The sequence below is a fragment of the Borostomias antarcticus genome (assembly GCF_949987555.1).
Source record: "Borostomias antarcticus genome assembly, chromosome: 12".
In the NCBI taxonomy this organism is placed as follows: Eukaryota; Metazoa; Chordata; class Actinopteri; order Stomiiformes; family Stomiidae; genus Borostomias; species Borostomias antarcticus.
The window spans coordinates 17935103-17951298 of NC_140245.1; the positions used below are offsets into that span (position 1 = coordinate 17935103).

The 16196-nt window shown below is 40.5% G+C and overlaps 1 protein-coding gene across 1 annotated transcript; it reads right to left on the reverse strand.

The window, feature by feature from the left end:
* Positions 1-12818: 12818 nt before the first annotated feature.
* On the reverse strand, positions 12819-15055 carry LOC311315762 (homeobox even-skipped homolog protein 2-like; the record flags this gene model as incomplete). The annotated part of the gene is made up of 4 exons (XM_084446461.1): positions 12819-13316; positions 13648-13859; positions 14427-14702; positions 14968-15055. The coding sequence occupies 4 exons, from the start codon at positions 15053-15055 to the stop codon at positions 12819-12821; spliced, it is 1074 nt and encodes a 357-aa protein (XP_084302587.1).
* Between the last annotated feature and the right edge of the window lie 1141 nt (positions 15056-16196).

A 16196-nucleotide genomic window follows, 5' to 3' on the forward strand; every position in this document is an offset into this window, starting at 1 on the left:
CAACATACCTCCAGACTGTCGCCAGTTTCTCCACTTGGATGTGGAGGCAGGTAGTTCACTTCTGCTCTCCTCGGCCTCTTGCAGTTCTTCGCGGGATACTTCTCTCCAGGGGTTTTCCTCTTCAAGGAGTTGATCTCAAGCTCAGGACATGGCACATTACGCTTTCTCACTTTGGACCGGTAGTTGGCCATCTTGTACTTGAGTCGCTGCTGCCACCCGTACATGCCGGAGAATGATGTCCCGGGCTCCCTTAGGCAGGGATATTTCTTCACCAAGGCTTCTGCAACTGCATGTATTTGAAGACCAGAGGGATAGGCAGTGTAGCAGAATATTTCTTCAGCAAGTTTCTCTAGTACGTCAGAGTTCATACTTGGATTCTGAAGCAGTGAGCCATCACTTTCGTAAGCCATATTTCCTGCTTGAAGGCACATCTCAACATGAGGAGAAAAGGTGGGTATCACAAAGTCAGTTGGCCACGGTTGGGATCGATACTCCGCTGACTGTGGTAAAATGATGGTGCCGGATGAACTAGCTGAGGAACTATCATCCTGGAAAGATGATTCCAGTGGGTCTGAATGTAAGGAGGCAGCCGCCTCATCAAAAGGAGTTAAGGTCAGAATAACAGAAGGTTCTTCTCTTTTAACTACTTTGATTGTGTCTTTGTCCTTGATCAATTCGGTTGACAGTAGAGTGAAGAATTGGTCATCAAATTCTTTGTCCATGTGCATCACGGTAAAACTGCCTTGGAGTTGAAACTGTTCCTGTGCCGCTGCCAAAAGTTTGTCTACAGTGCTAGGGACCCCACTTGGTAGGGTCAACTTGTGGACTTGAGTGTCTTCAATGATAACACGCAGTTGAATGGGGGCAGACATCATCACAGCCCTGGGCAAGCAGTAGTAACTGCAGGAGAAAAAAAAAGATAATTTGATTAGACAGAGCAAATAATATTTTCCTCACAATAGGCTATGCTGATGGCCTGTGTGTGTGTGGGGGGGGGGGTCGGTTGATTCAAAATGTTGACAACAGCAACAAATTAGCTATTTGGAACCAATAAGTAACATTAACAAGCAAGCAGGCAGGCAAGCAGAGACAGGCAGACAGGCAGAGAGATGGGAAGGCAGAGATGGGTAGGCAAGCAGACAGGCAGGCAGAGAGACAGGCAGGCAGAGATGGGCAGACTGACAGAGAGGCAGGCAGGCAGAGAGACAGGCAAGCAGAGATGGGCAGACAGAGAGACAGGCAGGCAGAGATGGGCAGACAGAGAGACAGGCAGGCAGAGATGGGCAGACTGGCAGAGAGACAGACGGGCAGAGATGGGCAGGCGGGCAGAGAGACCGGAAGGGACAGGCAGAGAGACAAGTTGGCAGAGACAGGCAAGCAGAGACAGACTGTACACTTTTAGGATTTAAATTAATAAAAAAATCTGTTTGACTTTTAGTGTTTCCCCTCTATCATTGTGCATACACGCTTTTTCATTTACACCTGATATTTGTACTTGCTTTTCTCCGCAAATAATGTGATGTATCATGACAAAACTCGATGGGAAATATTGTGTATATATATATCTCACAATATTTCCCATTGAGTTTTGGCATGATACATCACATACATCACAACAGGATGGGTTCAAGTTTTAAAATGGTACTTTACCTAGTTTGACAAGCAGATGTGGTGTTTTAGAGAAACCATTCGATCGCCTCCCACTGTATAGGCAGCCAATGTGTAAGTGTCAGTGAGTTGAGACTGCTCCATGACTTTGACTGTGCTTGTGGACTCCAACTTGAAACATCTTAAATGCTCCCAATACCATGCACTCTGCAGTTTCAGTACAAACACTACACTGTCACAAACAATGAGGATTTGCAGTATTTCAGCAAAGTCGGGCAACCCCCCAGTGGAGCCATATGCCAACATCATGCCAATACCCAAACTGTTCAGTTTCTGGATGATCTCGAGACAAATGTGTGCGAAGTGCACCCCAACCATTAAACGAACAAGGACAATCCGAGTACAAGCAGGGTAGTGACCGGCCTTGACTGGTGTGTAAATGTTTCAATCTATAATGCTTTAAGAGCTCTAAACGGGTTGATGTCCTAAAATTGCAACTTTTGCATGACCATCTCATAGCATAGTTCAAACCAGCCAATATAGACCTGTCTAAACTGGGGATGTAATTGTAAAGTATGTAATGTTGTGTAAAACCTGTTCTACACTCACCAACAATTATTGTTATTAGCCTATATAAAACTAAACCAACTGTCCACTGCACTGTCTCCTCCTACAAGTGACCCTGTAAAAGAACAGAAAATGTGTCATATTAAAACAAAGACCTAAACCATTGAGCCTGTGTGTGTGTCTTGACCTTCTACACACACAAATAATAATAAGGTAGAAACTTAATGGTGGCCAAAGCCTATGCCGCTTTGCCCCAATTACACAGACAACATTGGAAAACCACATCAATGTTAATAGAATGCATCAATTTGTACTTGCCTTAATCACAGTTTTCCCAGTTCTTGCCTCAAAGACCCCACTCACTGATACACTGATTTTCTGTTGATGGAAAGAAATAGTTTAGTTTTCTACACTAGTTTGCTATCTACATCACACAACCAGGTGACTAGCAGGCTTGCTAATGAGGTCTGCACACATTTATTGTACCACAAAATATTATAGGCACATTTATTTCAACACATTTAGTAACATTTGCCTGATTCTATTAAATTGCTACTTGATACATTTGTTATTGTCAAACAGAAAAAAGTAAAAGTAATTAAATCTACTTCTTTACTTCATAACTGTAACCATTACATGCATATAAGATTTACTTAGTTTTTTGATGAGTGTAACTTGATTATTCTAACTAAATAGAACCTAACTGGGCCGCATATGGCACCAATGGCGGCAAGCTGCACGTGCGCCTAGTTCAATTGGGAGCAATTTTGGCAAATAACACAGACAATAACATTACACTGCTAAAATAACACACAGAAAAATATTAGCTTAAGTGCAATAATTTCATCAAAATACAAAACATTACGTTTTCACTGCACTGTATCAAGAGTTAATTAGAGATGTTTATTTCGGATGGTTAAGAGAGAGAACGGATCGTGTCCAATGGCGTTGGCCAACATGAGGTTGGAAAAGCCATTTAACGAGTGGAAGCATGGTCTTCGACAATTCAATCAAGCCCAATCAAATAATCGAAATTAATGGACCTTTATCTTGGCAATAATCACAAGCTGAACCTTCAGTGATATCCGAATGTTGTCTGTTCGTGGCTAGAGCTCGCAGGCTGACGACAAACACAGCTGGCTGGTAGCTAGAAAGTGGTTGATTGATTAGTGCTAACCAGCTAGCTACTAGCTAGCACCAACATTACAGTGCTAAAATAATAGCGAGCTGGCAGCGTATCGGTCTATGGAAGTGTGTCTCTGTTCGTCCTAATTTCAAACTAGGACTCGCTGAACATGACTATAGCAGTCATGTACCAAGGCTCGAAACGTGGTGGACTAGTAACTAGTAATATTGCTACACTGCTAAGACAGCGGCCCGGCAGGCATGTAACTTACGTTAACAGTCTTATCTATGGAACTGAAAAAGTTAAACGGGTCGGGAAAATGCAGAAGATAAGTAATTCAGTTCTGAGCATGGATGTATTATATAAACTGGATACAGCCACTCCATTCACTGGCCGCTATCAACAATGAAGCCCTATTGAACCGCGCCATCTTGGCAAAATTTGTAGTCATTTGACTATTTCCGGTGACTTTTGACTTGCGCAGTTGTGCTTTTCTGGCCTTCCGGTGACTTTTGACTTGCGCAGTTGAGCTTCTCTGGCCGACGCGCGTCCACGAAAAAGTTCACATTTATCTGAAATGTAGACGCGCGTTCCCGGCTCTCTCTGCTCTCCCCGCTTTGATTTAGCAATGAAAACCGGCTTGCATATTAACCTGTTTTTGTCAAATATATCAATTGGAGAAATTATTTTTTGATCCTGGCATCTTAGTTTTAACAGGTTAAATATAATTGAACATGTTTTGTTTGCTAGTAGATGGTATTCATTCCGTTCGCGATAACGTTATTGCAGCCAGGCTAAATTCCTCCAGGGAGTCAGTGACAGGCGAGTTGAAGAGCTTCACTCCCCGCCAGCAGGAGCATTGGCCGCGGCTACCGCATCTTGGATAACCCGCTGAGTTCCTGGCTGCTATTTCACATTCACGGAATGAATACCATCTACTAGCAAACAAAACATGTTCAATTATATTTAACCTGTTAAAACTAAGATGCCAGGATCAAAAAATAATTTCTCCAATTGATATATTTGACAAAAACAGGTTAATATGCAAGCCGGTTTTCATTGCTAAATCAAAGCGGGGAGAGCCGGGAACGTGCGTGGACGCGCGTCGGCCAGAGAAGCTCAACTGCGCAAGTCAAAAGTCACCGGAAATAGCCAAGTGACTACAAATCTAGCCAAGATGGCGCGGTTCAATAGGCCTTCACTTTAGATTTCGAATCCTGGGGGCTTGGTTCTGAGTTACTTACCTGGTCCTGAAATAGGCTACTGACATCAAGCATCAGATCCCGTCTCACTGGGTTGTTCCAAACACGGCCGACGGTGTCAACGGCTGACAAGTTCAGACTGCTCGAGGTCTCGCGCGGTTGTCCAATGAGCATGCGCAGATTCAAACAGGCTGCATTTTCAATTAAAATGTACTTCATATTTTTAGGTTTATGCGCAGTGTCTATGAATAGCGTAAATTTTATGAGTAAATCTATAATAAAACTTACTCTTATATTGCAATTTATTTATTACATTAATAAAATGTGTACATATTCACAATTTTATTAAGTTCTCACTGAAACTTAATATTACAATGTAGATATTATCAACATTTTCTTTATATATTTTACTAGACCACAAAGTTAGTTTTTACAGTGTATACAAGAGGTACTAGAGATAAAACAGGCTATTGAAATGTAAAAAGTGAAGACCGAGGTGAAGTTGGTTTCACGTTCGACATTCGTCAGACATTCATATTCGGAATTTTAGGGACCGTGGAGAAAGTACAATTATAATCAGGAAAAAAATCAACTCTGCCAATATTGGACAAAGACACCACAAACCACTTGCAAATTATTATACTAATCAATATCTATCTGTGACAGCTTTTGGAGTTATGAAATTATTGATTACAAATTTATAAAAAATCAAAAAATCAATTAAACCAATATTTAATGTGGTTAGGATCAATAACTGCCCATTTTGGGCAGAGACACCTCAAACCACGTCTGAATTATTCTACTAATCAATATCTATGACACCTTTTGGTTTTCTGAAAATATTGATTACCAATTTATTGAAAATCAATAAATCAATAAAACCAATATTTCATGTGGCTCGGATCAATAACTTTGCCAGTTTTGGGTACAGACACCTCAAACCCTTTCAGAATTATTCTGCTAATCAATATCTATCTATGACAGCTCTTGGTTTTATTAAATTATTGATTAGAAATGTATTAAAAATCAATAAATCAATTAAACCAATATTTAATATGATTAGGATCAATAACTTTGCCAATTCTGGGCACAGTTACCTCAAACCACTTCTGAATTATCAATATCTATCTATGACACCTTTTGGTTTTCTGAAAATATTGATTACAAATGTATTAATCAATCAGACAGATATTCGATCAAGTTTTTTATCAATAACTTTGCCAATTCTGGGCACAGACACCTCAATCCACTTCTGAAGCATTCTACTAATCAATATCTATCTATGACACCTTTTGGTTTTCAGAAAATATTGATTACCAATTTATTAATCAATCAGACAGATATTCGATCACGTTTTTTATCAATAACTTTGCCAATTCTGGGCACAGACACCTCAAACCACTTCTGAATCATTCTACTAATCAACATCCATCTATGGTTTTCAGAAAACCAAAAGGTGTCATGATAGATATTGATTAGTAGAATGATTCAGAAGTGGTTTGAGGTGTCTGCTCCCAGAATTGGCAAAGTTATTAATAAAAAACTTGATCGAATATCTGTCTGATTGATTAATGAATTGGTAATCAATATTTTAAGAAAACCAAAAGGTGTCATAGATATATTGATTAGTAGAATAATTCAGAAGTGGGTTGAGGTGTCTGTGCCCAGAATTGGCAAAGTTATTGATCCTAATCATATTAAATATTGGTTTTATTGATTTATTGATTTTCAATAAATTGCTTATCAATATTTTCAGAAAACCAAAAGGTGTCATAGATAGATATTGATTAGTAGAATAATTCAGAAGTGGTTTGAGGTGTCTCTGCCCAAAATTGGCAGAGTTATTGATCCTAACCACATTAAATATTGGTTTTATTGATTTTAAATAAATTGGTAATCAATATTTTCAGAAAACCAAAAGGTATCATATATATATATTGATTAGTAGAATAATTCAGAAGTGGTTTGAGGTGTCTCTGCCCAAAATTGGCAGAGTTATTGATCCTTACCACATTAAATATTGGTTTTATTGATTTTAAATAAATTGGTAATCAATCATTTCATAACTCCAAAAGGTGTCATAGATAGATATCGATTAGTAGAATAATTCAGAAGTGGTTTTAGGTGTCTGTGCCCAGAATTGGCAAAGTTATTGATAAAAAACTTGATTGAATATCCGTCTGATTGATTAATGAATTGGTAATCAATATTTTCAGAAAACCAAAAGAAGTCATAGATAGATATGGATTAGTAGAATAATTCAGAAGTGGTTTGAGGTGTCTCTGCCCAGAATTGGCAAAGTTATTGATTAAAAAAAAACTTGATCGGATATCTGTCTGATTGATTAATAAATTGGTAATCAATATTTTCAGAAAACCAAAAGGTGTCATAGATATATATTGATTAGTAGAATAATTCAGAAGAGGTTTGAGGTGTCTCTGCCCAAAATTGGCAGTTATTGATCCTTACCACATTAAATATTGGTTTTATTGATTTTAAATAAATTGGTAATCAATAATTTCATAACTCCAAAAGGTGTCATAGATAGATATCGATTAGTAGAATAATTCAGAAGTGGTTCGAGGTGTCTGTGCCCAGAATTGGCAAAGTTATTGATAAAAAACTTGATTGAATATCCGTCTGATTGATTAATGAATTGGTAATCAATATTTTCAGAAAACCAAAAGATGTCATAGATAGATATTGATTAGTAGAATAATTCAGAAGTGGTTTGAGGTGTCTCTGCCCAGAATTGGCATTATTGATCCTAATCATATTAAATATTGGTTTAATTGATTTATTGATTTTTAATACATTTCTAATCAATAATTTAATAAAACCAAGAGCTGTCATAGATAGATATTGATTAGCAATAATATCATAACTCCAAAAACTGTCACAGATATATATTGATTATTAGAATAATTTGCAAGTGGTTTGTGGTGTCTTTGTCCAATATTGGCAGTTATTGATTTTTTTCCTGATTATAATTGTACTTTCTCCACGGTCCCTAAATTTCCGAATATGAATGTCTGACGAATGTCGAACGTGAAACCAACTTTACCTCGGTAAAGTGAAGCTCGAGTTGGAGAAGTAGGCTCTAAGCCTACGGGGAAAAGTAGCCTATTTCATCGTCATATCGTATAACGTCATTGATTGTAAGGCATTGGTGCTATCACAATTCAATTAAAATGTAGCCTAGCCTACTTATCTTTGTTCCTAGGAACGGGAGGCTAGTAAATCAACATTATAGACTTGACAATTGGATAAAAAATGGTTCTCCGCATCACCCACAGCCTACACGAAACTGCAGGTAGACTAACCCCCTGATTCCACTACCAGCGATCCGTCTACGATTCCAAACCGGGACGTTTTCCTTCAGGAACGCGTACGGCTTTAAACCATACTGAATGCGGCTCGTGCCCGTTGCGTCTTCCCAGTCCCATCAAAGGTTCCCACTATTTAGATAATCTCCATCGTCCAACGTCGTCTTCTTCAATGGATAAATCAACAAATTTCAACCTTGGCTTTGTTTATTGTAAAATAACTATGCTGTGCTTATCAGGCACAACCTTTTCACAAGGTGGCTATTGTTTTCTGGCCGCCGTTGTTAGCCTACTGACGATGTGGTCAATAACAAAGTATTGATTTGTAGCAGTAGATGCGTAGCCTAGCCTATACATGGACACCTTCAAACCAATTGAAAACTCACATTAAAAGAAAATACTCTATAAAGGCTATTGAATCGAATTTAATGTCATCAATCAATGTCCTTAAATCTGATTTCAATCGGTTTGAAGGTGTCCATGTAGACCTATACGCACCAATAGTTTTGGCTACAATACATTAATCCGGAGTATTTTGGTTATTTATATTCTCACATAGTGCCCGTTAGCAGGAGGAGAGCAGTAGCCTACTATTTATCCTCCTGTTGGATAGACTGCAGAGACAGAGGAGGAGAAGGCACAGGTTTTGGGTTTCTGTCAGTGTCAAAATAATGTTGATGCCGTTTATCGTAAAGAATGTGATGTTTTAACACCTCAATTATAATTTTTTCATCGTCCATTTATATATGTAAACAAATGCGCATGCAAACAAATGTATGTAAACAAATGCGCGTGCCACTACTTTGGATCCGTCACCATGCGGGAATCCGGAAAAAATAGACTTCATTCCTATTTTCTCCGGAGAGCCGTTTTGAGCCGTAGAGAAAACGTGCCGGGACGTATTGGGTGAAATTTGAAGACCTTGACTTGAATGGATGCAGCTTACTCCGGAGTCCGTACGGCATCTTATCGTGTCGGACGCGCATAGAAAACGGACGACTGTAAATGCACAAGGCAAAATATGGCTCAAGCACAGGCAGCTGTCATTCTGCAATTTTTCATGATATCGGGGAAAGCCAAAGAGGGTTTTGTCGGTTTGTAAAAAGTCTTCTTAAGAACCTCTCGCTGTTCGCGCACAGCAGATTATTGTTTCATTCGCACACTGAAATTCCATAGAATCTTAACGTCCATATGCCCTTTTCCAAGTGAATGGATCGGTCAGCGGGCAGTGCTTCATACGTTTTGATCCATAATCTGGAATTTAACCTGCCCCGGAGCAGGTTAGCTCGGCAGCATAAAAGTTACCACGGCGATATAGCAAATAGTATAAATAACATATAGCATATAGCTAAAAAAAAAAAGTGAACCACCTTCGTAGTACGGATAAACCAGGCTTGAACCTGAAGTTATCACTCTAACCCCGTAATCCTGTTTCGTAGTACAGGGCCCTGGTTAGGCAAGGATCTTTACTGGTCGGGTAGGACTGACTTAATCTACCATGCCTGGTCTTGGCTACTAATGCCTGGATATGAAAACCACGCCCCCCTAATTAGCATATAAGGAGCGAGCAAACAAAGAATAAATAAATGTGGAAATAAACGTCGAAAAGAATGTGGAAATAAATACATAAATAAATAAATTAATATGGAAATAAATAAATAAATAATGAATAAAACAATAAATAAATAATTGTATACATTTATATCAAATTTTATGTATTTATTTACACATTACTGCATTCATTTATTCATTCATTTATTAATTTTTGTGCATATTTATTCATTTATTTATTGGTCATTTGTTGAGTCATTTATTTATTTATGTATTTATTTTTAATTTTGACAGGTTTGGTCCACCATATGCATTTGTTGAGTCATTTATTTATTTATGTATTTATTTTTAATTTTGACAGGTTTGGTCCTCCATATGCATGAGACTGAGTAGCCTATTTCGAAGTAGGGCCTACCTGTATCTCATAGGATCCTAAACATCCTTCAATATATATCAATAACCTAGATAGGAGCAGACATATGACAATAGAGGCCAATAGGCTATATATAATATATGTGTGCGCGCGCGCCTGAGAAATAGGCATCAGTCTGCTTTATTTTAGGAATTGTATTTCTTAATTTTAATCGATAGATTATTTCGATTAGGCTATTTTAATATTATTATAGTATATATCATTTAGATGTGTCCAGTTTTAGATTGAAGTGGAGATTTGTAGTAGGTTAACTTCTGTTAAACACAATTTATAGTTTAGCCTAATTCCAGGAAGTTCGTTTCATAAGGTGACAGGCGTCGTTTTCAGAGCGCAGCAGCAGCTGTCGCTCGTTCAGCTCCACAGTCCGTTAAATATGCAGTCCCGTCAGACCGGTCACACTCACACGAGCACGCCTTAACAAGTGTAAATCAAGGCGCGGAACAAGCGGCTGCTCTAGCCCCGTAACAGCTTGTAAGCGGCCGCTGAAATGTCAGAAAGATATAACACCAGGCTAGGCTACAGAGTATTCCCTTAAAGAAAATAAACAAATAAATAAATAGTGTCTATCTCGAAGTCGTTTCTATCGTTCTATATGTAAAACATCCTAGTTTCTTTGTCCTCGTATTTCTGGTGGCCTATTCGTTAGGCCTACTTCACGTATTCGGGAAATAATTAATATAGGCCTAAGACCTAAATGCTCTTAGGGTATTATATCCTTATTTATAAACATAATTCCAGTAATCTGCAATTCATGAAAACACAATGACTGTTATTGAAAGATAATGTGAATTTCAAGGGGTGAAAGATTCCAAATAGGCTAATTAACGTTCCCATTTATAATTTTCAGTCTTATAACAAGTGTAATCAATTGTGTTGACACAAAATAATGTAGGGCTACTGTAGTCCATTGTACTCAACAACAACAACAATAATAATAATAATAATAATAACACATAAAAAATGCCATGTAGGCTAGCCTGCTATACCCATGCAACAGTTAATACTTTTCAAGCAATAAACTTCATAGGATAATGAATCAATGATTTAGGCCTATAAAAATTTTCTGGAGATTTGTCTGATTCTTTTGAGGTGTGCATTAGGTTAAAAGTGTAATTCCTCCAGGATCTTGAGCTGCACCAGCCTAGTTTACTCAATACACCAAAAAATAAAAATAAAACAATAACATTAGGTTATTAGTGCAGTTAAAGGGAGGGGAATCAGCGGTTTTGATTGGATCAGCTTGGGTCTACTGGCCGGTGAAAACCTGATTCTGCTTGTTTATGTTGAAGTTAATCTAAAGAACAATGGTCCTCATTCCTGAACATTTTCTTAAGTGTCTTCTTAAATGTCTTCTTACGAACTTCGTAAGACCAACCCTAAGAAAGATCCCCGCCGGATGAATGGGTGGAATGTGTTCCTAAACCGCCAAAGTGTTCTCAGCTGTGCTCCCCTTCTTAATTTGAATGCGCGTTCTCGTACACCTGGATTTGCATACATAAACGCCCCGCCAGCTCCTTACTACAGGGTCGTGTGCGCACAGAATCCCCAGACAGCGCGGAAAAAGTTGAGACGTTCCCAATTGACATGCTTGATGTTGAAGGTCACGTGCAAATTCGACGTTTTATTCGTCACATGCAACATAGCCTACCAGTAAAATGAGCAGTGAGATGTTTCTCAGCTGGCTTTGTGCGCACTAAGCTTACGCAAGGTGAAACAAAGCAATACAAAATAACAAAAGAAAACAAGACGGTATATATGGGCTTTTAATACAATATGCAAAATATATAACCTACATGAAAGGGATGGGATGTGCTGAGAGCAGATTGAATTGTAGCCTACAGTTTAGTTAAATGCATGAGTAGGCTACTTATGGATCTTGATAGGCCCTATATCTATATTATGTAGGACCATATGATATATTTTAGTTATGGATATTCACGTTTACAGTATTTACAGAATGTAGATGTATCCATTCTGACGACTATGGAATATAAGGTGCTGTTGTGCTGAGTCTGAGTATAGCGACTGAGTTTAGTGCTTATTTATTAATTCACTGCCATTTGCCGAATTTGTGTAGTGCTTTTATTTATTTTAGGACACCGCGATGCCTTCATGAATGTGAAACGTAATTGGAAATGATACAAATATCCTCGTATTTATGATTATGATTATTATTCAAGCCTAGGATGTCTGTAGACTTGATGTGAACGCAATCACCTCGGATTTCTCATAAATTCAGCCCTTGCGAACGGGCGCACTCCAATCTGGCCCTACGACTACCTACGACTGCATTTCCGCGTTCTTAAATCCTGTTCTTAGATAAGAACAAATCCGAGATAAGAAACCATTCAGGAATGCCAGAATTGTCCCGGGAACTTCGTAAGTGGAGTTAAGAAGAAATTTCTTCTTAACTTCTTCTTAACTGCGTTCAGGAATGAGGTCCATTGTGTGGGGGTTATTTCTTAAAAACAGACAGGCATTTGAGCTTTTGTAGATCTGTGTGTGTGTGTGTGTAATTCTTATGTTTTTGTGCGTAAAACACAAAAGCATGCCCGATATGGCCATCTATTTGGGTTGTGAGGACGCAGTTGTGTCCATGTAGTCTCCATGGAGATCATGCTGTCACCCTGTGCAGCCTAATGGCGTTCCTGGTGGCTTGTCAGAGTCTGACAGGAAACACGGGATGTGTCAGTCCGTCTGAGTGCCCCAATTTAACAGGCCAAGCTCTACATCCCGGGGTGTTATTGAATGAGGTGTCTTAATTGGTCTGGGACTGCATGTGTGACAGCTCCTCTCTGACTCTGCTGCCATGTCACCTCCGGACGGACAGACTAGATCTGACTTCATCCAAGAGGAAGACCAGTCAGGTGTGCAGTGTGTGTGTCACCTATACGAGCTGCTATGTCTCATCACATTTTGACTGTGCATGTTAGAGAAGCTGAGTCCATGTGAATGATGAATCCACCAGAAAAGACAGGGGAGGTGTGAGATAACCTACAGGAATGCTAATGGTGTGGAATGAGCAGAGGCAGGCCTAGACGAGACACAGGTCCAGTTCGGTTCAGCTCCTCTCTCCGGCCCAGAAACCCACTCTCTGACCTCGGGTCCGCAGCTGTGCACGTGAACTCTGATCCGCTGCTTCGCCATCGCAGGGCACCAGCGATGTGGCGTTCCACTGCTATAGAGCTGGCGAGCCCCGACGGTGGCTGGCACAGCGATGGACACCTGCTGAGACCGTCCAGCAGCTCTGCCTCCAGGTAAGGAGGGTACACATGGAAAGTGTCCAGTGGGCATATCGATGTGATGAAAGGGGAGGAGGTGGAAGCGTCTGCCGCTGCCGTGCCGCCCAGGTGCGGGTAGTAAGCGAGCGGCAGGTGTGGGTGAAACGGGAGCGGGACCCCGCTGGGCATCATGTAGGTGTAGAGGCTGGGGCCGGCGGGGTGAGGCCAGGACTGGGCCAGGCGCTGCCGCTTGTCCTTCATCCTCCGGTTCTGGAACCAGACCTGCAAGACAGAACCAACATCAAGGGACAGCTGCAACACCCAAGCTGTGGGTGGATGGTCGGGTTTCATTCTGATAGTTAGCTCATAGCTCATAGCTCATTCTTACCATGTGTTTGATTTATTCGTTCAGTGCAGATTGCTATAGGCTATGAATAAGACTTTTTGTTTTAATTAACAATTCATTTATTCAAATTGACCTGACTCAATTTAGACATTCAGTGTATAGCCTATTCATGTTGAGCACAATTGTCATCTTGACATGAAATTCCACATAATTCAAATTCTGAAAACCTTCCTTCCATGTAGCCTGTTGTCCGACATTGGAACATACCTTGATCGTTGTCTCGGACAGATTCAGAGACGCGGCCAGTTCACATCTCCTAGGTCTCGACACATAGTTTTCCCGGTAAAACTCTTTCTCCAGTCTCTCAATCTGCTCCCTCGTGAAAACTGTGCGGTACCGTCTCACCTCCGAGCTCGAGCAGCCGTTCATGAAGACTGAGCTCAAGGTGTTTGGGGATCCAGAGTTGCAGTCAGAGAATCCTTAGAAACAAAGAGATTATAGGCAAAAACCTAAACCCATTCGTTTTCTTCCCCATGACAATAATTAAAAGTAGCTACTATAATAAACACATTTGTGTAATATCATTGCTGGCTATAGGCCTATGTTCCCCTCCTGCTCTAAATGTTCATATCATGAACATATTAAATATTATTTAATATTAAATAGACCATAAATCACCACATCATCTCAAATAGGGCTTTTGTTTTAGCTTATAGTTTATTGAAGAAGTTTATAAGCCTACTTAAGTCAATTTTATTTATATGTTCATACAAGCAAATGTAGCACACGGTGCTTTACACAATAAGAAGAGATGAATACAAAAGTTTATTAATAGGTGGTTTATAAAAAGAAAAAAGAACATCTTAGTTTGTCTACTCACTGTAAAGCTTTTGAATAGGCTAATGCTGATAATGGTCAGAGACGGCTTATGTTATACAGTCTATCTGCCAGACTCCTCTTAGAGGAATATGAACCACAGACCTACATGTTATACAGTAGGCTAATCTATCTACCAGACTAGAGGAATATGAACCATATAGGACTACCTTGGCAACGGTGTGGCGCACTGCGGCTGTCCGGGGACGGAGGAGAACCGACCTCTACATCGCTGTCTGTGTCTGAGATCGGAGACACCACCCGGGGGTGCACACTCCTGTTCGCCCGGTCCGTAGACGATGTGATATCCACGGAAGGGTCCTTATCGACGTGGGGGCGCGGGATGGACATTCTCTTGGTGTCAAACTTGGTCTTAACAGTCGGGCTGTCCGAGTGCGTATCCACCGTGGAGTTCAGGAGGGCCTCCAACACGGCGCGTCCCGGTCCTGCGGGCAGATGGTGATAGCCTACTCGCCTCTTCTCGGGATGGTGAAGACGAGTCCTGCCCTGCCTGCCTGCTCTCTGCTGTCCTCGCGCAGGAGCGTCTTGGTGCTCTGATGCGCTGCTGTTCCTCCAACCCTCCTCTGCTCTGGGCTGTTTCCCCACCCTCCCATGTAATGTTATACTGTAGGCCCCTTTTGACGTATAGAATTAATGTAAAGAAACATGTCATTGCGTCGGGAAAATGATTGTTTGTGTCAGAGTGCGCACCTCTTTTACCGTGGCTGCGGCTGCCTCCAGCTGCGTTTCTCGGACTATATACCGTAACCTCGAGCCTATCACAGGCCTCCATATACATACGAGTAAGAAGGGACGTGTGACACCTGTGACACCTGGGAAACCAAATCCAGATGGATGAACACGTGCGTAAAGCACGCTGAATTCCCAAACCGTGAGGTGGCTACCGTGAGGAATTCTCCCGGGGTCCCTGAGGAGCGGTGTGTAGATGATCTGACCACGTCAATGTCCATCTGGCAACTGATTGGTGATTGCTTCACATGTGAGATACTGATGGCGGGATGATGAGCAGACCTCTTTCTCGCCGCTGGGGCAGCCTCTTCTGGGGAACTACATCGCTCTGCCCATAGATGCATAGATATACTAACAGTACCCGTATGAGAGGAGATAGATTATTAACTATTATCCAAGCAAGGTTGGGCATTTGTCTTTGGTCTCATCACAGGGTACAATAAGAGAGCAGTAATTACAGGCAGAAGCACAGTAGCCTACATGCAGCCTACATTACGTTTCCCGTAAGCTCTCCCCGATGGACTGTTTGAGGATGGCACTGTCCGAGAGGAAATCCAGAGGACTGAAGTTGGTCCTGATGAAATGATTAAAATGAACCAAATGACTACGCGGAGAGCGTCGCCGTTGGTTCCATTCCATCCGCAGGATGCATTGTAATAGAAGGGGACCTTAATTATTATAATCAATTAAACCTCTACCCTACTATGGGTCTAGAAGACTTCATTGAATTCGCCTAATATATGTCGGTATCCTACAATATATAGCCTAGTGGTGGGGTACAGACAGACAGAAAACCCATCAAATTGCCCCTTTACATAAGAAAATATTGTTGTTCACAGATTGGATTTATATTATGGATAGGCCTAGTCCCTATATTATTTTTGGCTCAATACAATAAAAAAAAAAAAGCATTATCAGTATTATTAGGGATGTGTTATGTAGACTACAAAAACACTTTTCATCATAAATTTCTATAAAGTTAATTGTACCCTGATGATGTAATCTGAGCAGGTAGGGTAGATAGATGTGCACTATATTGCAACTCTCCTTTTTAAAAGTAGCCTATAAACTAATCGGGCTAAAACTATAATGGGATGAACGGAGCGGATCGCTAAGGGACAGTTTACGATGGATTCAGACCGCCCTTAAAAAGGTATAGGCTACCTTAGCTAAGGAACTGCGGTCAAGTC